This window comes from Haliotis rubra, unplaced genomic scaffold (genome assembly GCF_003918875.1).
Source record: "Haliotis rubra isolate DU_JTF1 unplaced genomic scaffold, ASM391887v1 Scf122, whole genome shotgun sequence".
NCBI lineage: Eukaryota > Metazoa > Mollusca > Gastropoda > Lepetellida > Haliotidae > Haliotis > Haliotis rubra.
Genome location: NW_025765137.1, coordinates 1,338,212 through 1,366,060, shown reverse-complemented (window position 1 = coordinate 1,366,060; position 27,849 = coordinate 1,338,212). Strand labels below are relative to the sequence as shown.

General features: G+C 42.5%; 1 protein-coding gene and 2 long non-coding RNA genes across 4 annotated transcripts in view; 2 read left to right on the top strand and 1 right to left on the bottom strand.

The window, feature by feature from the left end:
• LOC124265879 (cationic amino acid transporter 4-like) overlaps positions 1–15,450 on the top strand; it is a 41,615-nt gene extending 26,165 nt beyond the window's left edge. Inside the window, exons 2-4 of one of the 2 annotated variants that reach the window (XM_046700730.1) lie at positions 11,669–13,280; positions 13,784–13,892; positions 15,258–15,450. In XM_046700730.1, coding sequence (XP_046556686.1) covers positions 11,682–13,280; positions 13,784–13,892; positions 15,258–15,448 — 1,899 coding nt within the window. In that variant the 5' untranslated portion in view covers positions 11,669–11,681 and the 3' untranslated portion in view covers positions 15,449–15,450. Of the gene's footprint in view, positions 1–11,664; positions 13,281–13,783; positions 13,893–15,257 lie in introns of both variants that reach the window. The other variant, XM_046700732.1, reaches the window with a different exon arrangement.
• On the bottom strand, positions 1,288–20,617 carry LOC124265880. Its single transcript, XR_006895572.1, has 4 exons — positions 20,515–20,617; positions 12,662–12,665; positions 6,745–6,749; positions 1,288–1,300 (listed from the first exon to the last, which is right to left on the bottom strand). It is a non-coding gene; the product is annotated as an uncharacterized LOC124265880 (long non-coding RNA).
• On the top strand, positions 19,586–27,849 carry LOC124265881. The gene is made up of 3 exons (XR_006895573.1): positions 19,586–19,831; positions 20,815–20,819; positions 27,839–27,849. It is a non-coding gene; the product is annotated as an uncharacterized LOC124265881 (long non-coding RNA).

Here is a 27,849-nt window from a genome sequence, read left to right as displayed (position 1 = left end):
GACGACCAAATCTAACCCGGACCTTCACGGGTACTGGGTAACGGCGTCAGGCAACTCGCACATACGGTATTATTTTTGTACAAAGTTTCTTGTACTACCGGACAGGATGAGATCTTTTTCATGAACACCTAGTGTCATTACTGATTTGTCATACATGTAACTCACATCACTATTTTGCCTTTTAAATCCGTTTCGTTGGATAATTGGGACTGGTTATTCTCTGGCGTTGACGTTTGGGTGAGTGAGTTAAAATGTAATGTCATTTTGGCAATATTTCAGTGACGGTGATGTTTGATGTTTTGTCACATGGCCTGTATATTATTAGAGGACAGGTGCTTTCGGTTGAGGGACGTGGCAAGTGTATATTTATGGCGAGGCAAGTGTTTAGATTTAGTGACATCGCTACAATCGGTAAGAAGGCTATATTTTATTCAACAAGGCTATGTGTATTATTAGCGTGCATATGGTTGAGGTGACGCTGACATAGCACAATTGGCTTTTATATATGATGTATGGCGAGGCAAGTGTGAAATTGTGCTGACATCTCTTTTGTACATTCTTTAAGATGGCTATATTTTGCTCAACCTAGCTATGTGTATAAGGAGCGTGCACAGGGGCGTAGCTACCATTATGAAAAACCCGGGCTTACACATTGTTGTTAAGAAGGGTGGGCAAGCCCTCAATACTATCTAAACATAAAGCTTTGCAACCTATCGGACTTACAGGGGAAAAATGGCTTGCTACGCGCCTGGTGCATATAGTTGAAGATGACGTTTGTCAAGTGAGGTCGAGTACAAGTTAAAACGATGAGGCCCCCATTTCGAGATTTAGAATGGCGCTATTCACTGCGATTTGGTCAAAATAACAACTACACTTCAGTATCACTAACCTTTCTATAACAAGTCAGGAATTGCGTCCTTTTGTCCTCATCTTTATATTACTAAAAATAGACTGTTGACAACAAACACAGTCCGCACTGGAGTCAAAGAGACGACAGAGGTTTGATGATCAAAGCCATGGTGTATAACAGCCTTGTCGTGGCGGAAACATACAGTGTGGGGTGTGTTATTTATACCAGAAACCGGACAGTGTCTGGGCGGATGAATGTTTTGTTGACGACGATGTTGTCGACGCCGTTGTTGTAGCTTATCACGACGTAACAACAAAGTTCTATGTATTGTAAAACCTTATGCCAAGGGGGCACTGGAGTAGCTTAGTGGTTAAAGAGTCCGCTCGTCACGCCGAAAACCCGGGTTCGATTCCCCACATGGGTACAACGTGTGAAGCCCATTTCTGGTGTCTCCCGGCGTGACATGCTGGATTATTGCTGAAAGCGGCGTAAAACCATATTCACTCACTCACCTTAGACCAAGGTGAGACAGCATTTAGTGTAATTCATGGATAAAGTTAAATTATTTGTTCAGAAACGTTAATGTGCCATCTACGTATATAATTACATATAACAGCTGTCTGCCATGGTCATTACCGGTCGCTGTGTGACCAAAATAAGCTGTTACGTGAGACAAACTGAATAAATGGCTCGATCGTGCACGGCAGTATCCATCAAAACGGGACCTCAGTCTGCACGCTGAAACCCTTTACCAGGTCACATTTCACAAATTATCAACCGTAATAACCGTAAAGCACTCCCCAGAGGAGAGTGGTCTTGTTATGCCTGGCGATATGATTCTGAATTTCTGATTGCCGTATATCCTCGTATAAAATATGTATACAATCGAAAATGAGGGAGTGATTGAATATGGTTTTACGCCGCTTTTAGCAATATTCCAACAATATCATCGAACCCGGGTCTTCGGCGTGACGCGCGAAAGCTTTAACCACAAGGCTACCCCACACCCCCACAATGGAAAGTTTTACAATGCTTGCCTCATAATTATTCTAAACTAAAGCTCTACACTGCGTATAACATTCAATCATTGTAAAATAAAACTGGCATTGTGTGGTCGAAGAGCTCAAGGGATCGCAATAAACTGCATATTACGTTCATCAGCCATAACAGGATCTACTGAGTCCGACTCGCAGTGCTGTCACGAAACAGTTCTTAGTCTGCTTAACAGTCGCTCACTCAAACCGATAACAAAACTGTATTCAACATATCTCACGTCATCTCACCCATCGTAGAGTTGCCATGGCAACACCACTGTGGTGGCAATGAGGTTGTTGACTCACGTTCAGATTGTTCCTGGACAAATGATGGGTGCAACTGTACCTTCCTCCCCAAGTTTTCACACATTTTCAACTGGTATGAGTTCATGCCAGGGATAGGACGCCCGCTATGGATTTTGTTTTGAAGATTTGTGTGTTTATTTGTTGTTTAACGCCGCACTCAGCGATATTCGAGCTATATGTCGGCGGTCTGTAAATGATCGAGTCTGGACCAGACAAGCATGTGATGACCGCGGATCTGCCTCCGTTTCCAACCAAGTCTCAACACATCTGACTTACCAAACTATCCTTGTCATGATAACAGGGACGGTGGGCTAGCCTGGTGGTTAAAGCGTTCGCTCGTCAAGCCGAAGACCCGGGTTCGATTCCCCAAAAGAATGCAATGTGTGAAGCCCATACCTGATGTCCCCAGCCGTGATTTTGTTGGAATATTCATTCACTTAGAGGCTACAGGGCAGCATAGAACGATTGACGCTTGGCCACCCTCCTTGACTTTCTCAGTGTCAGTGTCCGAGTTGGCAAATGTCTGGGGCATCACACACAGTTCACACACACACACACACACACACACACACCCTCCGGATCTTTAAAGACAGACATGCAGTCCAGACCGTGGAGGTCTTCTACCTCATTAGTTTGCCAACGTTCTGTTTCAGTCTGATTATTACCGAATTGTGATAACCGAGCTGACGAGCTACTGCCGGGCATTACTGCTTTTATCATGTCCATTATGCACCATCTGCCATGTGTTACAATCATACTGGGAGTGAGATTACATGTACAAGGCGTTATTGATTATGTTCTGCGCCCCATATAGACAGACCTGGCCTAAAACATATGATTAATTTGCTTTTTACACATTGTTGCACGTTTTACAAGATATTATCCTGTTTTTAAAACACTCTTAAAATACTCTTTTTGGGCTGTTCAAAATAAATGCTGTGTTGTCATGGCTCGTACCCAAACGCTATAACGTAGGTATGATACAACTTGAAAGAGTTTAATTCATGCGCGGTCTTTGAGCAGAGAAATAGAGATTACTCTGAGAACATTACCAAACTGTTTGCTACAATTTCATGATCCTGCTGACGAAGTGAAATGTGATACTATGGTCACTCTGAACAACAAAATAGAATCAATACGGCAAAATTTGATGATGTAGCTAATATTGTACGAGGTTTTTGCATTAACTCACTGTCACTGTTCACAATGGCTACATCTGAGTGAGTGAGTTAAGGAATGTTCAAACAATATCGCGGCGGGCGACACCAGAAATGGGCTTCACACACTGTACCCATGTGGGGAATCGAACCCGGGTTTTCGGCGTGACGGCTCGGAGTAAACCGTGTAGAGTTTAGTGTCAGTGTTTAAATACAGATAGCTCCGCCGGTAAGCACAGTAATAGTAACACCATCACAAACACGATTCCCCATCTGGGTACAATGTGTGAAGCCCAGTTCTGGTATCCCCATGATTTTGCTGGAATATTGCTAAAAGTGGCGCGTAAAGCCATATTCAGCAGTCACTTACTAAAACTTTCACGTCGGTGTCTAAAAGCAATAGGCAAGAGCCCCAAATTCACCTGACTTCATCTGAGATGGGAAGGTGCCTCCATAATCTGGTTGTAAGAAATAGCAATGTCAGCTCATGTCCCGAAACCGGTTCATCTTTGGCGATATTGACATTTGCTCCGGATTGCCTCGGTACAACATGATATCTGCCTGTTTAATAATTCATCCAATAACCGCTGGCGCGAGATCTGCCCGACGTTGACATTTGGGGACGTCAGAATCGTGACACATTACAGCGACGGAAAACAATGTACCGAAGTGCATATTTACCACATGCTCTTTATATAGTTGGATAAAGATGTCGGTTGGAAACGCTTGACTGTGTGCAGAAGTGACTAGATATTGGTTCTAGCACGGACTTACAGATTTAGTGTGGCATCTTTGCAGACTTTTCCCCGGACGTGAGTAATGCATTCTCTTGTCATCCCATTCTGTTGTGGTAGTGTCCGAGTCTGTTGATTGTGGGTTTCAATCCCTGATTCCAGATGATGAGGATATATGGTTTGATAGCACCGTGCCATTCTCTAAGATTTCGTCAAATCTGAAAGGTTTTGATCAAAACGACAGCTACTCACTTGACCTTTCCCTCCACCTTCAACTGTTTCGTCGTCATGAGTGAGTGAGTTTAGTTTTATCCATTTATCACATGTCTCTTTATATATTTTTTCTTATGCCTTTTTGTGTGAGTGAGTGAGTGAGTTTAGTTTTACGCCGCTCTTAGCAATATTCCAGCAATATCACGGCGGGGACATCCGAAATGGGCTTCACACATTGTACCCATGTGGGAAATCGGACCCGGGCCTTTGGCGTGACGAACGAACGTTTTAACCACTTGGCTACCCCACCGCCCTTTGTCGTCATAAACATCAAATAGTAATTTACATTTATCCACATTTCACTATCTAATCAGTTAAAGGGGCGAAAGCCCTTTCATATTCATGATAAATCTATTAAGCGATATCTGGTATATCAGAAGCACGTGTTATTGAATCACGTGTAAATACGTGTTTATCAAATAGTGATGATATTTATTAGGTGTTCCGGGTAAAGGTGACCGTAATCACCCCCACTGGCGTCACCCATAAAAAATTCATGCAAGGGCAAGTCAAGTTCACCGTAATATAACAGGTGTACAAACAGGGAATTGCGTTGGACATCAATTTTGTTGCTGATGAATAAAGTTTAGAAGTACCCGCAACATGTGATACTCAGCACGTATTGAAGGGTTGTATTAAGGCTTTTAATACAGTATTATTATACAGTATCCTTATAAAACCATTTTGGAGCAATGGTCGAAGGACACAGGTGGCAGGATCTTTCGTAGATTACGCATGTTTGTTGCTCAAACGTAGTAGACGTCAATAGACGCCAAAGGCTGACTTCCTGAAAGTTGAAGGCATCTTGTCACTCAGTTTTGTGGAAACGGTTTTTTTTGACACTTTGGATCTCTGTCCATTGACTGAAACAGATGAGTCGATTACAGTAGTTATTCTTATTCCAAGATCTGGTCGATAAGCTAGTAGTTAGAGCATAAATGTATGATCAGATCATTGATATACCTGAAGCTTATACTTATACCGCGTCATACCAAAAGACGTTAAAATATGGTACTTGTTGGTCCCTGCCTGGCGCTCGGCATTAATGGGTACAACAAGGACTGGTCGGCTCGGAGTCAGTATAATGTGTCTGAGTGGGGTATTCATGCTTCACTGCGGGATGGCATCTCAGTGGGCTAGCACTATAAAACCAGCTTCAGTCTGGGCTAGTACAATCAGCCGTACATACACATACACACACATGCACGTCGTCATATGAGCGAAATATTCTCAAGCACGACGTTAAACCCAATTTCACCTCACCTATACTTATACATTATGTATAAATTGTGAATAATTTATCCGACAATAAATATGTCGATACTTCTTTCGTATCGTGATATGTATCGTTGACGTTAGAATTACTACTTTTCACTAGAAATTGACGAGTATGTCAACATTTACACTGTTACTTACCATCAAAATAATACTTTCTTTTATTAAGGAAATAACTAAAGATAGCATATCGTGATATGCATCGAATCGATTCATATCGTTCCAAGATATCGCGATTCGTATCGTATCGTGGAATTTCTTGCTGACTTGGTTGACGGGCATCGTTCGTGAACACCTGGTGTCATCACTGATTTTCCGTGATCCATTCATATATATTTGTCACTTCATGTTAGCCTTCTACGCCCATTGAAATCTGTTTCGAAGGATAATTTACACTGGTTAGTTTCTGACATGTACGTTTTATATTTTATATGATATTGACCGATCGTTTTATATCATTTCTAAAAAGTAGATTTTTTGGGTTGCGAGTTGGCTGAATTAATGATAATTATAACTTAAAACCTGGTTGTCTGCATTATGATGGCCATCGTATCTGCAGCGAGGCTGATTACACACAGAGAGGAGTCAGAAGCTAATCATATCAAATCCAATCCTAATAATGATCATCACGCCATGGGTTGAAACTGTAATTTTCAAATCGCGTGCCTCCAAAAACTCATCAGCTGTTCCTCTGTCAAGGGTCAATTTGGCTGGAGAGGCCTTGGTTCCCAGCGCTAAAGATGGCTCATTCTCCACTAAACGTGCATATAGGCGGGTGTGGGTTCTCAGAAATAAAGTGTCTCAAAGATTACCATTTGTTTAGGCAAGCTGCAGAGTAACGTCAGGGGAACATGTTTCTGAAGTGGCTGGACTGTGCGATGCTTGTGCTGGTTTTTATGGTGGTCAACATTCATATACCCCTTTTTGTATGGACAGATACGTTACCAGATCGTAGTCTTGTGTATAGTTGAGAAAACTATATACAAAACAACATGCACATATCAGATATTGATGTATTTTATTGAATTGTTGATACCTCTTGTAGTACAAAACACATGTCCAGTGGGTACATGTTGCACTTTGAAGTATGTCAAACAGTGACAAGAACAAACAACTTCCTCTATTCAATGATTACAAACATAACATTTTCTTCATAAACAAGGGAATTGAACCAAGAATGTACATATTTCTCCAGATGAGGCATTTGTCTGTGCACAATATGGTCAAAGAACAGAAAGATGAAAATATAATAACTTAACTTCTGCAAGAAACTATTTCCCCCCAAGAGTCAAATTGTAACGTATCTGTCACTCCCACGTCACGTGTCTGGTTAACTATAAAACGAACATATATAAACTAACAATTCTTTAACCTTTAAACTAACATGTAGGAGATCAACGCAAGATACAACTAAACCAAAACCAGTGAACCCTTAGGGATACAACAGCAGATGAAATCAGTAACGTATCTGTTCACATGGTGGTCTTGGCATTGGTGACAGACTGAACAAGATATGGTGCACTTCTGCAATACCTTCTGGATCGCCCAAGGAACGTTACTTGAACTGGTATGATTATCTCATGGAATGCACACCAGATGACATCACGATGGTCTAGCCATTGCAGTCAGATTTTACCTTGAACAGTTTCACACGGTGGTCACGTAATGGTAACGTATCTGTTGTTAACGTATCTGTTGGACATAACATGTATTAAGATGTGTTGGACAAACAGTTAAAGCCAGAAAAGGGCCATAATGCCCAGACTACTCACCAAACTCCATGCATGTATGAGAGTCGGTGAATGTAAGACGATTAATTCCAAAATGGGAGGCAACATATGTAACGTATCTGTTGATATTTTCGCGTACTTGTTACAGTTGAGAGTACTCTCTCAAGAAACATAATATTGTGAGAGCATGCGTCTTTCAACTGATTGTTAAATATTGTTCTATATTCATTTGCGGTTGAGATGACATTCTATTTATTGTTATATACCTTCAATTTTGATTTTATAATGCAACATGATTTTAGGGAACGTATCTGTCAATTATTTTGGAGACACCTACCTCTGAGCCTGGCTTGAAAAACACTGACATACTAAAGTATTGGAATCGTACTAAATATATTCTTATGTTATCGAGACAACATTAAGATCTAATATTTAGAAAATTTGTTCTCTATTTCGAATATGACATATATAATTGTTACTGCTCTGCTAGCTACATGCATATTTATGTAAAACTGGTCACATTTAAGAGCCTGAAAGTAAATAAAATCAGTTTCTATAACTTCTGTTAAACATGTTCTGACACTGTCATATCATAAGGTACACTTTGGAGTATCAATTGCTCATTACCAACAAAACATTTTATAACTATCCCAAAGCGACGCTATTATTTGTTAAATGCACGTTTAGTGGAGAATGAACAAAGATGACCGCCTCCGCATGGGATTCTGGGTCAGAAAAGGGCCCCACTATCTCACGTGTCGCCGGAGTCAACTCACATAGGTGGTGATGTGGGTGGTTGTACGTCAAGGTACGACGTTGACGTTGACTGATAGTCATTCCGTCAGACACTGGTGTGCCTGGTCCAGACGCTGTCGAACAGACTGTGCCGGAATATTAGCGTTAAACACCATTCACTTCCCACATTTTCCGTTTGTACGTTTATACGTTTACGAATGTCATCGTACACTTTCAGGGAACGGTGGAGTAGTTCATTGGTTAAAGCGTTCGTTCCTCACTCGGAAGGCCCGGGTTCGATTCACCACATGCGTACAACGTGTGAAACCCATTTTCGGGGTTTCTCATCGTGATATTGCTGGAATATTGCTAAAACGGGGTAAATAAAAAACCTGTTTGTTTGTTTCTTAACGCCGCTCTCAGCAATGTTCCCGCCATACGGCGGTGGGCTGTAAATAATCGAGTCTGGACCAGACAAATCCAGTGGTCAACAGCATGAGCATCGATCATTTGGGATACGATGACATGTGTCAGCCAAGTCAGCGAGCCTGACCACCCGTCCCTTCTGTCGCCTCTTACGTCAAGCATGGGTTACTGCAGATCAACTCTAACCGGATCTTCACGGTTCTCAACGTAAGAGAATACCCAGTCTGGTAAACAAATTCAAAAGAGCGTTGAAGGTAAATTGAGTGAAAATTGTATGAATGGATCCATGGAAACAATAATCACTGATGGTGTCCAGGGCTCAGTTCAGTGATGAACTGACAGGCCGTGACATTACTGATGACCATTTGGCATGTGTTGGAAACATGCCACTGGCTGGTATCGACATTTGGACGATTTGCATTCTTACACGTATGACTGTTTCCACACGGATGTTCGTCCTATGTCCGCGTGAACGATTGTCACGTGTGTGAGAGATCGTTTAAGCCTCCCCACCTCGCAAATTGGTGTAATTAGGGAGAAAGATCCATGATAGAGTCTACAGTTTAGTCTGTTGTCATAGCAACCTTGGAAGAACAGCAACGAGCTTTCTGTGGTAAATGGTTGCCATAATCGATTTGATCTATGAGGAATTCCCTCACAAACTGAGAATGACACCATGCACAAGGGTCCCGCAGGGGTCACTTGTGACACTTGCTGGACACAGCGACGTGATGGGTAAGTTCCACATGTAAGCGACCGTAAGTGACCGTTCCACATGTAAAGACACGCGTCCAGCTTGGCCGGTACCAATTATCTACCTCGAGTCGACGATACTGGATGCGTGCTGAAGTGTCATCTTAAAATGTTTCAGCAGAAGGTATGCAAAACGATGAATAGATCTGGAATAATCAAGATGTTTGGACACAAAGATGTACTTATTCCACAGGTCGTATTTCCCAAAAGATCGATATTCCACCTCCTTTCCCAGAGTTAACTTTGCTAGGCCTTCTCATAAACAGCGCTTTGTAGATTTGGGCGATAACCCGGCATGGATTATATTGATCTGTAGGTCCCAAGGACCTCAATGAGAACTGACTGGAATAACTATCTACTGTCACAATATTCGACTGGGTTGATCGTGTGTTACCGTACTCTGATGACGTCGCTGGTTTGGAGGAAACCTGGTCCTGATTCATAAAGCGTTCGTAACGTTACGACCTGTTGTAACAGGTTTGCGAATGTCGTAGCGCCCGAACGTTTTGGGGATCGGGACCCTGATTGCTTGACCCAGACACCGTTATTTCCATGTCGCCGATGCATTACTTAGAAAAAGCGACTTCGACTTCAGTCAAAGCTCACAGTTTAATCATTTGGTTTCGTTTTTCACAAGCAAAGACAATGACACGTAGTCAGCGAGGTCGCAGAGCCTGGAGACGCGACATCCAATTTGTCGGCTCTTTCGACAGTCTGAGTTTAGAGGGCAAAATCGTTTTCTCAAACAAACGATGTGTTTTACTACTCAGCCACATTACATATGAGATGTGTGTTGATATGGGTTTGAAACAATAATACGTAACTACGGTAATATCGAACTCAGAGGGGTCATATACCGTAGTTCGTTATACGTATTTCAGTAAGTTATACAGAAAATTACGTGACCGAAACACACACACACACACACCCACACCACACACACACCCCCACCCACACCCAGTTCGTCATAACTATCAGTTTGTTATAAGCGTGTTCGTGAATAAGCGTAGTGTACTGTAGTTCACAATGTAGAGACGGGTGTGGCTGCTCGAACTATTCCTGACTAATGTCGAACCTATAGTGTCAGCCCACTGAGCTACCATGCCGTAGTTTAACATGGACCCCACTCACACAGACGCGGATCCGGTTCGTCCTTGACCAATACCACAAATGCCGAACATCAGGCACGGTAACATCAATTAGTGTATTTTTAACCGGTTTGTTCGGTATGAGGCACTAGGAGATCGAGGGGCAGTGGGGTAGCCTAGAGGATAAGCGTTCGCTCGTCACGCCGAGAACCCGGGTTCGATTCCCCACATGGGAACAATGTGTGAAACCCATTTCTGGTGTCCCCCGGCGTAATATTGCTAAACGCGGTGTAGTAAAACTAAATTCATTCACTCACACACTCACTCACTAGAAGATCGAACCACCGACCGCTCTATCCACTAGACCACTTGTCATAGAAATGCAGGATACCAATGCAAGTCACCCCAAGTTATTCGTCGTCTTATGTACCCGTTGGTAAAAGCCAGATTCCAGAGAACAAACAAAAAGCGAATAATCGTCGTACATGGAAATGGAATGTTGAAGAGAGAAACAGTCTCTTGCCGTTACTCCAGGTCGTCATGCAATCTTGCAGTGAAATTGAGTTAATAATTCCATGTTTAAATACCATTACCAATTTACATGCCGTATAATCAATTTGGTTTTTTTACAAGCTTCCTTTGAAATCAAATTAGAAATATCGACTGACGTCGATTTCCTCAGTGGCCAATCTTGCTCAACAATGGAGTGTTATGTCCAATGTGACCGTTCCCCGCTATTGTATGCAAGGTGAGAGTGGTTTGTAATGGGATGGCGATTGGGAGCTGTATTGACTGTGTTTCAAACTGTACAATTCTGGATGATTATTGAATGGAACGTCCAATGAACCTTGTTTACAGAAGAGGCATATTTGTAAATGAGATGTGTGCATGTCAATGGCGATTCAAGAGCAGTAGCTCCTAACCGTCCTTTTGTTGTGAGACTGCTGAAAGAACTCGTTCCGCAAATGGAGCTGGGGTTATGACTGCGTAAGTGTATGTTAAAGTAGAGTTACGACGGGGACGGGGCCAAAATGGCTTTTAGTGAAAGAGGGAGGTTCTACGCTGCTTTTAGCAATATTAATATTCCAGCAATATCACGCCGGAGGGCACCAGAAACGGGCGTCACACATTGTACCCATATTGAGAATCGATCCCGGGTCTTCAGCGTGACGATTGAACGCTTTAACCACTAGACTACCCCGCTGCCCATGGCCATAAACTGAATGAAAGTCAAACTGCTGTAAAAATTCATGTTAAGCATCGTTCAAATCCTGTCGGGTACCAATAAAACTGTCTCTCTGTTCCAGACCACCATCCAAGATGTCACTTCTTCAGCGTTTCATCAGCAGAATAACGCGAACTAAAACAGTCAACGATGACTTCCATGAGACATCTCTACGACGATGTCTCAACACTTTCGATATCACCATGCTTGGGATAGGTCACATGATCGGAGCAGGAATATACGTATTAACTGGAACCGTAGTTCACAACAAAGCCGGACCCTCCGCCGTTCTTTCGTACCTCTTCGCCGGCGTTGCTGCACTCCTTTCCGCTCTATGTTACGCCGAGTTCGGGGCCAGGGTTCCAAAGGCCGGCTCGGCATATTCCTACACTTACGTCACCGTTGGAGAAGTATGGGGCTTTGTGATTGGCTGGAATGTTGTACTGGAGCATCTGATTGGCGCAGCTGCAGTTGCACGTGCGTGGAGCGCATCCATCGACTCATTGTTTGACGGAGCGATAAGAAACAGCACTATTGCCACAATCGGGTACATGGGCAAGGGAAACGAGTGGTTGTCAGACTATCCTGATTTCCTGGCATGGGCGATCACTATAGTAGTGTTCATCATCGTAGGTACCGGAGCAAAGTTCTCAATCCATTTCAACAGCACCTTTACAATACTGAACGGGATTGTCATTGCCTTCATCATCTGTGCGGGATTCTACTTCGCCGACATCGACAACTGGACCAACACGAGCAAAGGTGGATTCTTTCCCTTTGGCTTCTCGGGGACCCTAGGTGGCGCTGCGTCCTGTTTCTTTGCATACATAGGATTTGAGGGCATCGCTATTTCAGGGGAAGAAGCAAGACATCCCGAGAAGTCGATACCGATTGCGACAGCTATCGCCCTTGCTGTAGTCACAGTTCTTTATATGCTTGTCAGCATCAGTTTAACGTTAATGGTACCATTTGACCAAACAGACCCGGCGGCAGCTTTTCCGATGGCTTTCGCGTACAATGGAGCAACTTGGGCCAAGTATATTGTCGCAATCGGAACTCTTTTTGGCATTACAACCTCCCTTCTTGGTGGGGCCTTCTCACTGCCACGGTCAGTTTACGCAATGGCGGATGACGGACTACTTTTCTCGATATTCGCACGTGTTCATCCGCGCACCCAAACTCCAGTATGGGCTATAGCGGTGTTCGGCTTTCTTGCAGCACTGGGAGCCTTGTTATTCGAAATTGAGACTCTTGTCGAGTTCATGTCCATAGGTACTCTTCTTGCATACACTATAGTTGCTGCTAGCATAATTATTCTAAGATATCAGCCAGTTACAAAATGTCAGTTTAAGCTCAAACCCGAGGAGGTTCCACAAGATGAGGATGGAATGTCTGAGAAGAGCATTATCATGAAGAAGTCCAAGAGCCATGATGACTTCGGGAAGTTACGATCTAGCCTCAAAGAACTCCCCATCCTACGCGGGTTTGAACCCGGGAGTTGCGTCACAATGGCAACCGTTCTGATGGGCGTGCTAATCGTTTCCCTGTGTGTAACGTGCATATATGGCTTCCCTTATTTGACTGGCGCCACCTGGTGGATAATTGTCCTCGTCATTCTGTTCGGGGGCGGGATCGTGTTTTTCTACCTGGTCATAGTTGCGCATGAGCAGAACGACGCCTTCATGACATTCCAGGTATGATACTGTATTTGTTAAATACTAGTACACACTATATAATAATTGACTTATTACCTGAGTATTTATTGACCTGTTTACAATTACTCTGTGATATAAGGAAATAACTTCGTACACAGTACGATTCCGTTAATCATAACGTCACCGTTACATATGCAATCATCAAAATTAACGAAATTCCATCTCAGTTATTCACGGGTACGGAGCTCCCAAATGTAGCCGTGAAGATTTTCCAGTAATATTTCCAGGAAGGCGTGAATTTCGCATTTTCGGTTTTTACATGATCCTTCTCGTATGTAAAAAGCATGACCAGAAATCTAGGGATGTCTGTTTGTGTAATATCGTAATATATGAAAACACCAGATGTATTTCCTTCAACAATGCAGTCATGATTTTCGTGAAAACCTAATGATATCGCAGTAAATGGCCACTATTGAGTAACATATTATTAGGCACAGGTCACAATTCGAAAAAGTAATTATATATCATTATGAATTTTTCAGATTCCCTTGGTGCCGTTGCTACCGACTCTGTCCATGTGCTTCAACGTCGCTCTCATGTTCTGTCTGTCGCATCTCACGTGGATACGTCTTGGAATCTGGATGGCAGTAGGTGAGTTGTTTGTGAGCAGCACTGTACGTAACAGCTTCATTCTCATGCACTGTGAGAGGGTGTGTTTGTCAATGAGAGGGCTGCAGGTCAGAATGAAGACAGTTTATTCCAGTAAAGATTATTTATGACAGATTTAATTGGACAGGAAAATTGCCAGATGTTTGTCTCAAAGGCAAATTATACTCAATGTAAATGTTTCATGGAAAGAAATGTCAAATAACTGAAACCATCCCTTCCTCCTACACTGTCCCACACAATGATCCTGTATGGATTCCGCGTTTGGATTGGTCCCCTACAACCCATTTTGGTTGTAACTTGTGAAGATCCGGGCTAGAATTGATCTTCAGCAACTCATGCTTGTCGTTAAAGGCGACTAACGAGATCGGTGGTAAGGCTCGCTTCCTTGGTTGCCACGTGTCATCATATCCCAGTAAAGCGATGCTCATGTTGTTGATCACTGGATTCTCTGGTCGAGACTCGATTATTTACAGACCATCGCGATACGGCTGGAATGTTGAGTGCAACGTTAAACAAGAAACCAATCAACCATATTGGTTGTAACGCGAGGCGACTTTAAAAAATCGGGCGTTTTTTTTTTGTAAATTTGCAGTCCCAGGAAAGCAATTCACTTGAAAACCTAATTTTATTACGTCTATTAATTTCGTTGTGCATTATTGCCTAATTTGGCATAGAAACTATTTCTCAGTAAATTCAGTTTTGCACAAGACAAATATTTCACTTATAAGAAGTGAAGGAACACCGATTTTTTCCATAATACGAGTACCAGCTAATTTGTCTTGCCGTAACAGGTCGATGTCCAGACTGGAATTGAATGTAGTACTTTTAATTGATTTTATCTTCCAAAGTAATCATTAGACATCTATTTCATAAGTGCCGTCCTGTGAAAATCCGGGTTAGAATTGGTCTTCAGCAACCCATGTTAGAGGCGACTAACGGGATCTGGTGGTCAGGCTTGCTGACTTGGTTGACACATGTCATCGTATCCCAGTTGCGTAGATCGATGCTCATGATGTTGATCACTGGATTGTCTGGTCCAGACTCGATTACTTACAGATTGCCACCATATAGCTATAATATTGTTGAGTGCGGCGTAAAACAACAAACCTAACAATCATAAGTGCCATCTAGTACACTCTACTACGTTTATAAGGAACACATTTATAACGGATTGACGGATATAACGAACTATTGATTGGTCCCGGACACTTATTGTATATCTTAGTTGAAATGCCTAAAACGAACTACGGTTATAGCGAAAAGGAATAGTGGTCCCTGTGAGTTCGTTATAACCGTAGATTACTGTACCAAGGTGCGAGTATTATATAACGTGATGTGTCTCTCCAGGTCTGGTGGTATACTTCGCTTACGGGATGCACAACAGTCGGGAGAACAAGTCCGAGACGGGGTACGGCCCCATGGTGGAGTACACGGGGGACGCGGCCCTGGGGTCGGGAACATCTATCAGCCGCCTTCACGAGGAGATCAAAGAGCAGCAGCCACCCAGGAGGGATGAGGGGCTTCCGGCGGACTACTGAGGGAGTCGGGGTTGGGGTTGTAGGGGGAGGGATAAAGGTGGAACCACCCAGGAGGTATGACGGACTACTGAGTGGGGTCGGTGTTTGGGGGAGAAGGAGTGTTAAAGGTGGAACCAGCCTAGGTATTAGCCGGGGGATTACTGTGGGGGTCTGGGTTGGGGGTTGTAGAGGGAGGACTGAAGGTGGAACCACCCAGGAGGGATGAGGGGCTTCCGGCGGACTACTGAGAGGGGTAGGGGTTGTAGGGGGAGGTCTGAAGGTGGAACCACCCAGGAGGTATGAGGGGCTTCCGATGGACTACTGAGGGGGTCGGTGTTGGGGGTAGAAGGAGGGTTGAAGGTGGAACCAACATAGAGGTATTAGAGACTGCCGGCGGAATCCTGAGGGGGTTAGGGGTTTGGTGGCGGTAGGTTGAACCACCTGGGATGGATGAGAGACTGCCGGCGGTGGTATTAGAAGTAGAACTTAAGGTGAAACCATGAAGGAATGATGAGGAACCTCCGTCTGACAACTGAGGGGTTTAGGAGGGGTGGGGGTGGTGGTAGATAAGGATCTGTCAGCTAACTTCTGAGAGTGTGTGTGGTGTGGGGTGGGGGTGGTTGACTGGGTCGGGGGTGGTGAGGGTGTTAGGTTCAAGGATTTTGGCCTACGGGTTGAATGTAATGGATAGGTGTACTGGAAGTCAATGCCGAGGTTTCAAGGGACTATAGTAGCCTAGTCGTAATGGCGCTCGCTCGTCACCGGGTCCTATTCTCCATTTGGGAACAATGTGTGTGGTACACCCACCATGATGTGGCTGAAATTCGGCTAAAGACGGCGTAAAACATTTTTCACTCAATCGTTAAGGTGGGTGTAGACCAGGTGTTCCTTTGTCCACCGAATATTCACACTTCCCTCCTGAATTCAGACCCATCGTGCGGGTTGAATCAAGATGGGGTAGTGAAGGACCACAAACACAGCTTATACTACTTCATTTACGGTAATAGGCTGACAAAACATGATGATGGTGACAGTCGATGTTGAGCGGTACGGGAAGTGTAGACCGAATGAGGGTAAATAGTGTGGTTGGGGAGGGGAGGGGTGTAGGCAAGGGGGTGGGGTGGTATTATAGGAAGATTAGGGTGGATAAGACCAGTAAATTGGGTGGGGTTTGGTGGAACGTGGGTTGGGTAGGAAAAATATTCGATTTCACATAAACACAATCATGCAAACCCATAGTTCAGTACCTCTAACAAAGAGAAATATGATCGTAACTGTTATAACACCATTAATGTTCTCTTTATATTTTCAAATATAAACAGTACAATATATATTTTTGTCCAAAGTATAGCAACTGAATGCTTGCGTACGATGAAGCGTTATTTTGATATAGACTATGAATGTCAGACGTATACTGTCGTATTGTTTGTACTGGTATATGCATATCCTGTGCAGTGTGTTATAGATTGTTGGTCATATAGTTTATGTCAAAGATACGCTGAACTCATGTTAAGTCAAAGTCCTGCGGACCGTCGAATATGTCTCTTGTTATCGCTGTTCGACACAACCGGAGAGACGATATACCGAAACGGAGTTCGAGTTAACGAGACTTCCCTGTATTATTGAGTTTACTTTATGATTGTGATATTTACGTTGGCAGTGAGACATGTTGGCATGTTTGTTATTGTTGATAGCTGCACCATGAATATTAGAGAGTTTCATCAAAGCGGTAAACGTTTGACACCTTCAACGCTTGGGTCATTGCTCCCTCAAAAAGCCGTGATATTACTGGTACATTCACTCACTCCGAGGGAACAGGTGTCGATATATTTTATTACCGTTTTATTACAGCCAGTGTAGGCCATTTTATGTTTTAGTTTTTTTTCGCATTATCTTTTATCATTTTACCGATTATAGGGAAGTTTATATGCCCAAACTTACCCACTGGCAACCAATAAACACAGAAGATTAGATGAACAAGTTACATGACAAACGAGTATGGAATCTTGTACAGTAGGTTAACGACTCGAGCAACCCAACAAACAGAAAAGTAATTTCAGTACACATGCGGTCATTCAAACATATTACTCAACGTCAAGGTTTTGTTACATAATCCATATAAATAATTCCTTTTAAGAGCTTAAATATTGTTAAACTTTGAATTAAAACATATATATTTTAAGATTACCTTGCTGCTGCTGCTAGTGCGAGTATTCTCCTTGCGTAATAAAATGAACGTGGTTAGTTTCATTTCAACACATGAAAACATTGAAACTAAAATGAAATTTACGTCGTTGCTTACTGTTTCACCCCAAAATAATTACAAGCGAGGATCCATGGCCGTCTTGGCCAGTGGCGTGTTGTCTCCTGACTAGTGTCTCTCTATAGTGTCTCATTCTTGATGATGTTATATGCCCACGGGTATTTGTATCTCGCTTGTATGTTATAATTGTATTGGCAGCAATCACCTTTGGTTTGAACATTGCTAAAAACGACGTAAAATCATAATCACTGGATGATCAAACCCCGGGCTTCGGGAGTTCAAAACAGTATATCTTCCTACTTGAGGTATAAACAGCACCATAGTATAACAGTGAATAATATAACGTTTCAAGTAGAGTTCGATGTTTAACTTGAACTCCACTCATACGGTTATGTTTTATCGTATAGCCGTTTGTTCGTACTTACCCACATAAACATCATCATATTTATTGAGTGTGAAACGATTGGTGACACACGGAACATAATGTTTAATAGAAGACACAGCTGTTACAACAGAAGCATCATTGTAGTGCGAACTCTGAACAAACACTGCAGAGCGGAACCTGGATTAGTCTTCAGGTCGTAAAAAAACAATTAATATTATTGTTTATAAAATGAAATGCGATAAGGAAATTCTTCTGAACATTGAACAATACTATTCCACCAACTGAATTCACTACGAGGGATTAAATTGTAAATTCTAATAGAATATATATTTTAAAGGGCATGATATGGTAAGGGCATGTTTGGCGCCTGGATTGTCAAAATTTGAGAAATTAGTGGATCATGTATATATATACTGTCATAACCATATTGTGTTCGTTTCAGCAAATGTATGTTTTAGATTTGCATTGATCACGCCAAAAAGAGATGGTTTGTTGAGTCAGTCAACTGAACATATCTAACAATACTCAAGCCATTATTTCTAGGTATTCCGTAACTTTTAAACATGACGATACAAGTGGGCCAAATAGTGTCCATATGCTACCTCGTATTTTACTTGATACATTTTGCTTAGTTGAGCACTTGTTGTATGATACTTCGTGCAGCATACTATACACGTACTGGTCACATGATGTTATCAGTGGAAGCAGATGGATGTATCACAGTCTGGGCTTTACCCATACATTGTGTGACCCAGTCGCCTAACCTACCGCAGTCCGCAGGCCGTTGTGCTGAGTGAAGGCCGTGGTTCTGAATCCCTGTTCATCTTGATTATGTGGCCATAGGCGGATCTAGAGGGGGTGGGGTGGGTGCAGAGGTGCGCCTCCCCCTTTCCCCTTTTGTCCTGAAAGTTTATTAAATGACCAGTGAAACTTTCGTGAAAATGAAATGTGCACCCCCACTTTCTCAAGAGTGTGGAACCCTCCTAAAAAGCTGTAACCGCCCTGTTTTTCAGCGCCATACCCGTTTAACTAAACTAATAAACATCCTCCATCTGTGTAACTGTTGATTTAGGTCAGTTGTTAATTACCAATCCGCCGGTTCCAAAAAATATCGACAATCAGGGTTTTATAAAAGAGAAATGTTAAACATCCCGGTCCATTAACTGTCGCTGTCAAAATGAGTAACTGTTCAAAGTACCATTTATCATAACATTAATTTTAAAAAAAGATTGAAAGTAAATATTAAGAATAATATTTAGTGAAAATTAACAAGTTGAAAACACTGGACTGACATGATAAATCTGAAATACTGTTCAAAGGGGCGTGAAATAAACCACACAAAATCCTTCAGAACCGATCATATGTGGACATTTGTAGCTCATCTGTTCTCCTTACTGTTACTCTGGGTCCGTGACTTCAAGTAAGGTTGACTCTGATATCAACGTTAACGAAGTCAATACACCAACTGGGAACAGTAGTCCGAGGCGTCGTAATTCACTGTGCAGAGTTGCCCCACTTACGTCCGCCAGACACCGCTGATCGTTGGCTTACACCGACTGTGTTTCCAGGTTTGTCAGTACAGTATCCGTGTTGCTTGGTGTGACAGCTGTTCCTTATCTGGGAGAGTGATCAATGTGTTCACCACTCGTTAGGTTTGTTCAAATACAATGATCTTTGGACCTACCCAAAATGATTCAGGTTCCTGCCTATTATCACCGACTGGCTTTTTAATGGTGTCGGCAATGGTCGGACTATAGTCAGAGTTACTTCCCTTGTGAATCAGACTAACATGGTTGTAAATCGAGATGAAAGGTTTACAGAATAAGGAGGGGTAGCCTAGTGGTTAAAGCATTCGCTAGTCACGCCGAAGACCCGGGTTCGATTCCCCACATGGGTACGATGCATAAAGTCCATTTCCGCGGTGTCCCCCCCCTCCCCCATCCCCCGTGATATTGTTGGAATATTGCTGAAAAGCGGCGTAAAACTAAAATCCCTCCCTCACTAACAGAATGAGGCGTTTGAAGTGGCGAAAATTACAAGAGACCAATGGCTAATAACAAACATCGTGCTGAACCCCGCATTTAAGCAGAATATGTTTCTACATTCGTAAGCACAGTTATCGTGCTGCTTAGTTTCACCACAGTTGCCAACATGTGTGCTGCATTACTTCGGGACTTTCTCCCACATGAAGTTGGCCCGGTTCAAAATGGGTTTAAACTCCTTTACTCACATAAATGCAAGGTTCGAAAAACTAATAAAGAGGACACGCTTTCATAAATATTTTTCACACATAATTTTGATTTGTCTATGTCATTATCACTCCTGAATATTTCGGATCCTTATATTTTCAGAATGAGTGAATATGGGTTTTAACCTGGCATAGAACAGTATTCCAGTTAACGTATGTCACGGTGTTTAAGCGTGAAGTGGGAAGGAAACCCGAAATGATGCTGATTTCCAATGATTATTATTTGGTGAAACATGAGCACCGGTTTGATGCTGACAAACCTGGTAACAACTGACATCGAACCCATGAGCTTAGGTTCCTGGCATGACCAGGGGAAGCAACCCTGTACATCCATCCTGTTCGAATTGCGGCGCTTGAGACGACAGTGCGCCTGTGTCCAATCAAATTCGCAGCAAACAAACAACCGTTGATAATTGGTTTTCATGCATCAGCTGATCCAATAATGGTGAGCTCTTTCATTCCTCGTAGAATTATTCACGAACCAATTTCAGTCGATGTATCGCTGCTGAAACATTATTGAAGTATTATTCGTTGAACAATATGATATCATAACTGTTAGGTATTGTATATATGTAATGTACTGAATCTATTTATGATTGAAAAATATCAGCACTATTAGGTTGCTAAATGGATCTTTTGGAAAACAACGGCCATTTCCCATCACGTGTTACTTTTTTTTAAGGAAATGTCCGCTGTTTGTCGAGTAACCAGGCGTGTAAATGTTCAATTTTGTGAACGTGGTATATATTTTGTTATATGTAAGTATATATATATATATCATACAAGTTGTTGAAGGCTTCGCTGTGTTGAGTAATCAAAAATGTTAATGGATGGATTATTTTTTAATAAAATGACAACTGTATATTTTGTTGGCTTTTTTGTGGTGAAAATGAATGACAAGAAAGAATCGTTTAATATACACAACGTAATCGATACATGTGCATCACGTTCTAGTTCAATATGCATCACGTTACATGTGCAAAGGGAAACTATTAATTCCGATCTACACTCGACGCCAAGCGTTGCTGTGTGCGATGTATCTGGGCGATTTACACATATTAAGAGTGGGGAGAGAAGTAGAGAATCTCACCCAAATGCCTTCTTATATCAAATATACCAACACGTGTTGATTAAAGTCACAAATATCCGAGGCTTGCCGAGGATATTTTTTCTTTAACCAACGAGTGTTGATATATTTGATATCAGAAGGCATTAAGGTGAGGTTATATTTATCATCCAAAATCATTCTTCATCAGTAAAAGAATGCATTTATCTGAACACAAACTGCCATTAGGCTTCTTGAACAGTGATATCAGCAAAGTCACAGCACTGTGATGTCATCAACTTTGTGACGTCATAGCATTGACAGCTGTGTTCTTAGTGATGTCAAAGCATTGTGAGGCCATTAACTGTCGATGTAATAGCATAGCATTATGACAGTTCAGTTGTTGCTGTATCTACAATGTAGATATCGCTTGATCTCAGACAAGCGATATCAACTGTGGGAGCCAGTTTTTGGATGATAAATAGAGAATCTCACCCGAGGGCCTTTTGATATCAAATATTTCACCACGAGTTGATAAAGTAACACATATCCGGGGCTTGACGAGGATATTTTTACTTTTATCAACGAGTGATGACAAGCAATATCTCCTGTGGAACACAGTTTTTGATGATAAAGTCAAATTAAGGCGTAAATGTTACACCGTGGTCATCTTAATATGAGTCAAAGAGGCAAAACGTAACCTTAGCTCCCGGGCAAACCGTTCTCTTGCGAAATATACATGTATAAATACAATAACAGATCAAATAGGAATATATTATTATGAGTTTTATTACTATCAGAAATTAGCAAGAGAACCTACAAAGTATCAGGGGTATTATGTCTTTCTTATACCACTGTATTTCGAGCAAATCGTTAATGCATGTGAAACATGAATGCCTTGCATGCAATGTTATATTTTCTGTTTCAGGAGTGGAAACTCTTGTAGCTCTGATATGCTGATTAATGCTGATTATTTCGGAACATGATTTGGTTTGGTACATGAAAACAGAACACTAAATCACATCATCATTGCTGCGAAGAGACATATTCACATTTGCGGTCTTAAAAATATGCCTCCAAATCCAACTTTATATATAAAAAATCATATATCAACAAAAAATAACTGATTTCAATCACAAATGGAACCTTCTCTCCCCAGTACTTAGATGACTCTAAACTGCATCGATTTATACCTGACATCATCTATACATTATCTATGTAATGATTTATGCATGTTTATGATATCTTATTTGTACATAATGTCATCATGTAGCTGTATTACTTTAAGCCGTATGTATCACGTCTTTGTATATCTGTGATATTATAATCTTGGGAACCAATAAAAAAATATAAAAAATAAAGTGGACTCACAGTTGAACATGTGGTATGTGTGAATATCTACAAAAGTTTCGAACTACTAGACTTAAAATTGAAAATTGGTGGAGTTGTTCTTAAATGTCTAACCATATACAGACCACCATCGTCAGAGAACCATCACCTGACAAACACTCAGATTCTCACTGAATTTGGATATTTATTTGATTCAGCCATCATTTCAAATGAACTCTTGATTATTGTTGGACAGCTGTGATAATATTCTGTGATAATATGTACAGCTTCGGATTGCAACAGCATATATCAGAACCTACACACAGAAGTGGCCACTGCCTTGATCTTGTCATTACTAAAAGTTCTGATTCGGTCATCCACAGTTTCAGAATTGAGGATTATGGATTATCAGATCATGAAGGCATATTCTGTGAACCTAAGTTAACTAAACCGCGACCGTCAAGGGTTAAAGTAACCTACAGAAAGACAAGGTCAATAAATGCTGCCTCTTTCAACGAGGATATAAACAACAGCAAGCTTCATCAACTCATGGAGGATATCAACCAAGAAGGCAAAACGGAGTTGAAGACTCAACTGTATAACAGCACACTGGAGAGACTGCTGGACAACCACGCTCCTCTCATGACAAGTAACATCACCATCAGACCTATATCCGACTGGATGACAGATGGATTTTCTAAAGCCAAGCACAAACGGCGGTCTGCTGAACGTAGATGGAGATCAAGCAAACTTGAGGTAGATAGACCACATTGCGAAAAAGATTGAAGAAAGTAAAGGAAACAGCAGACGATTAATTACAAAGAGACTAACAGAACCACAAACATCGACTGTCATACCTTCTCGAGAGGAGTCCAGTCTACGTGCAGAGGAGTTTACAGAATTCTTCATTATGAAAGTAAAGAATATTCGTGAAGACATAGCTAAATGTCAGTGCTGCAGTAACAATCCCCTGGAACAAGACCAACAATTTGCGGCACTCAACTTGTCGTATTTGAACCAGCAGAGATCCAAGAGATCACAGATACGATCAAATCTGCGCCTTGTCATCCTGTGAATTGGATCCAGTACCATCTTGGCTACTCAGAAACTGTCTAGAATCATGCCAATATCTTACTTCATCCGTCATCAATTCCTCTCCCCAAGAGGGCTTAGTACCGGCATCTTTAAAAGAAGCCATCATTAGACCACTACTGAAGAATAACAATCTTGATCCATGTGTACCCAAAAATTACAGTCCTGTTTCCAACTTGTCCTTTCTATATCCCTTGTGTCAGGAACACAGCAACAATCCAACATCTCCAGCTTGTACAAAACAGAGCTGCTAGGATCATAACCAGGACAAAATGTCAGGAACACATTACCCCTGTGCTGAGGTCGTTGCACTGGCTCCCAGTAAAGAGGAGAATACAGTACAAAATAATTTGCTTCACCTACTCAACCCTGTATGACATCAGTTCAGCAGCTTACCTCAAAAGACATCATCGAAATCTATCGTCCAACTTGTGTCAGAGAAAAGAGGCAGCCTGAAAATGCCAGCAACAAAAACAACCATGAGAGACAGCTTTCAGTGCTGCTGTACCAGCTTTGTGGAACTGTCTGCCAGTTGAACTGAGATCAGTATCTTCCCTGGAAACATTTAGGAGCCAACTAAAAACTCATCTTTTTCTTGCTACCTACTAGTTTCACCACTTTCCCTGTACAGCACCACTGAGCAGCATTGGTTGAACATTAGGCGCTTAAACAAATGCATTATTATTATAATTATTATTATTATTATGTTTTACAGATAAAAGATAGTATGCAGCAGAGAGGGTTCGGGTGATCCTGGCACAGTCAGGCTGGTCAGCAGCTCAGGGCCCTTGCCCCCTCTACACGCAGCCCAGACAGCGAATGGGACTTCTCCCAGGAAACGCTGCCAAGTCGAACCCACCAAGAACTTTCCGGAGAATATGAAGGCTCCCCAACACTGCAGCCTTCTGCATTACCCAGAGTGTCAGAAGGGCTGTACTCCCGGTGGAGAATCCGGGCACTCTCCTGATCTGCGCCAAGAGATCAGGAGGTACCAAACCAAGGGCACCGAGAACAATGGGGAGCCTGGCGACAGTGTACTTGGGATGCAAGCGAGACATTTCAAAGGCGAGGTCCACATATTTATCATGCTTTTCCTGAATCTTGCCAATCACACTGGTGTCAAAAGGGACAGAAAATCCAATGATATAAATACATCCATTGGCTTTATCAAAAAGGACAAGATCAGGTTTGTTGGCTGGAATTCTTCTGAGGTTGTATATGGGCCTATTCCAGAGAAGTGTGAAAGCATCATTTTCCATGACGCCCTGGACATGTTCAGGGTCGTACCATGGATGGACCTCGGAGTCAAAGCCAAAGGCATGGCGGAGACGGTAGTAAAAGCAACGAGCCATGCCATCATGTCGTTTAAGATATGCTGTTTGTGCCAAGGAAGGGCATCCACTGACAAGGTGTTGGACAGTCTCCATGAATTTATTGCAAAGTCGACACTTCATATTGATATTTTCTTTAAGGATCACATTTAGGCGATTGCGAGTGGGAAGTGACTGGTCCTGAGCAGCAAAAAGGAAGCCCTCAGTTTCACATTTAAGACCAGCCGACTTCATCCAGGCGAAGGAGTCAGTGGGATTGCTATTCTGTTCAACACACTGCATGTACACATGATGCAATGGCTTCTCAGAAAGCTTCTCCACAAAAGACCGACTCTGGGCAGACTTGGTGAACGACTTCACCTGGTTTACTCCCATCACTGTACCGTCCAGCAGTACATCGCCATCAACAAAATCAACCTCAAATCTCAGATTCTGTCAAACAACCTTGGCACGCTTAAAATAGCTGTGGAATTCCTTGCTTTCATCATGAGTCTTCACATGTATCACTTGAGGATCATCCGATAAATAAATATGTTCAAAAGTACACAATAAAATTCTATCATGAAGACCCTCCACATTAATCAAACCCCGACCTCCATAATTTATTGGCATGTATAAACGGTTAAGAGAGGAACGAGGGTGGTGGGCTCTGTTATCAGACATGATCCTTCTGGTCAGACGGTCAAGACTCTGGATGTTTTGTTTTGTCCAATCAACTACTCCAAAGGAATCGGAAAGAACTGGCACAGCAACAGTATTGGTGGCTTTGACCGTGTTTCGAGCATTTAGCTCTGAGCTCCAGATTTTCTTTAAGCGAGATTTGTACTCGGCCCGAAGTTTGTCTTGAATTTGGACACTCTGGAGCTTGTCTCGTGATTCCACGATAGGTGTATGAGTGATCTTCCACAAGGCGCTCAATAACTCCCCACCCCCCACCCACTGTAACTTGACTGATCCACCATTAACTACCTTGACACGTTTCAAATGAAGGGTATTACATTTGTCGAGTCCAAATGTCATGCCAATATCATTAGAAAAGGACTCGGCAAGGAGAATCTGTTCTTTCAGATTGGTATCTCCTTTGGCAAGGAGCTCGATGTCATCCATGTAAAGGAGATGGGTAAGGGGTGTTGGGGATGTGTGCTGAGGAGGTCCGGGATGGTAACCCTCCTCCTATCTGTTGAGCAGAAAGCTCAAAGGATTTAGAGACAAACAAAAAAGCAATGGACTGAAGGAGCCCCCTAGATTCCAAAGTCTGCACCTGCCCTTGCGAGTACATATCAAGTTGCGTCGATGCCTCACAAGGATCATGATAGATACATTTCCCCTAAAATATATTATTTTGCGATAATCACAGTGACTTGAGTTGTCTAGTTTTAAGCCTATAGCTTATAACTAATCTGGTTCAGGGGTATAAAATGATCAACACGTTAAAGTACAGTCGGAGGCTCAGAAAGCAGCTTTCAATGGGGGGTTTGTTGCATTGAAATTACTGCATTGAAATGACGAGGTGCACGAACGCGCGATCGTGTGTGTGTGTGTGTGTGTGTGTGTGTGTGTGTGTGTGCGCACACACATGCATGTGCGTGTGTTTGCTTGTATCATTCGTCTGTGGTGATGTCGGTTTTATTTTATTGCTCCTAGAAAGTCATGTCATAGTTTGACATGGTTACCCCTCGCAGTCACATCATACCGAGCAGGCCTTGTTTTATCCTATTATACCGCTCGCAACGTGGTGGTGGTGGTGGACTTGGGTTTAACGTCGTGCTTGAGAATATTTCGCTCATATGACGACGTGCATGCGTGGGTATGTGTATGTGTGGCTGCTTGTACTAGCCCAGACTGAAGCTGGTTTTATAGTGCTAGCCCACTGAGATACCATCCCGCAGTGAAGCATGAATATCCCACTCAGACACATTATACTGACTCCGAGCCGACCAGTCCTTGATGCACCCATTAATGCCGAGCGCCAGGCAGGGACCAACAAGTACCATATCATAACGTATTTTGTCATAACCCGATCCAGGGCGGTTGGGTAGCCTAGTGGTTAAAACGTCCGTGAGTTCGAATTGTCACATGGCTACAATGTGTGAAGCCCATTTCTGCTTGAAAATTGCTAAAAGCGGCTTAGAACCATACTCACTCACTCACCATTGGCTAAGGTGAGACAAAATTAAGATCCGCCGATGTGCAAACGCTCTATCCATCCAGGAGGCTGTTGCTGACGACATCCATGCTGCATCATCAGGGACCTACATTGTGCCCAGGAGGGGCGTTGCCTTGATACCACGGCATGCAGCCTTACAAGCGTGTGTGGATCAATGCCTCTTTACTTTACAGTGACACTGAGAAATGTCAGCTTGGTCGTAGGTGCTCACCGCTGCAGCAAAACCATTAGCGAGGACATTGTACTGGCACACTGCTGATACATCCTGGTCGCCAAGAGGTTTCATCAGTCATGGAATCTGATGATGAATGAATAATAAACGAATGTGAAATACAACGATGCTCTTTTGCAGAGGTCGGAAATTACTGATTGAAAGTTGATGCCATGTGATCTTCAGTATCTGCTGATAAACACTGCACGTGCCTCACTGGTTTCCCACATGTACCGGCTCCACTGGAATTGTACACTACGTCACCAATGCACTCACACATTTTACCACTTAGACACAGTTAAAGATGCATAACCATATACACTACCAATCAAAAATTTAGATTCACTTAAA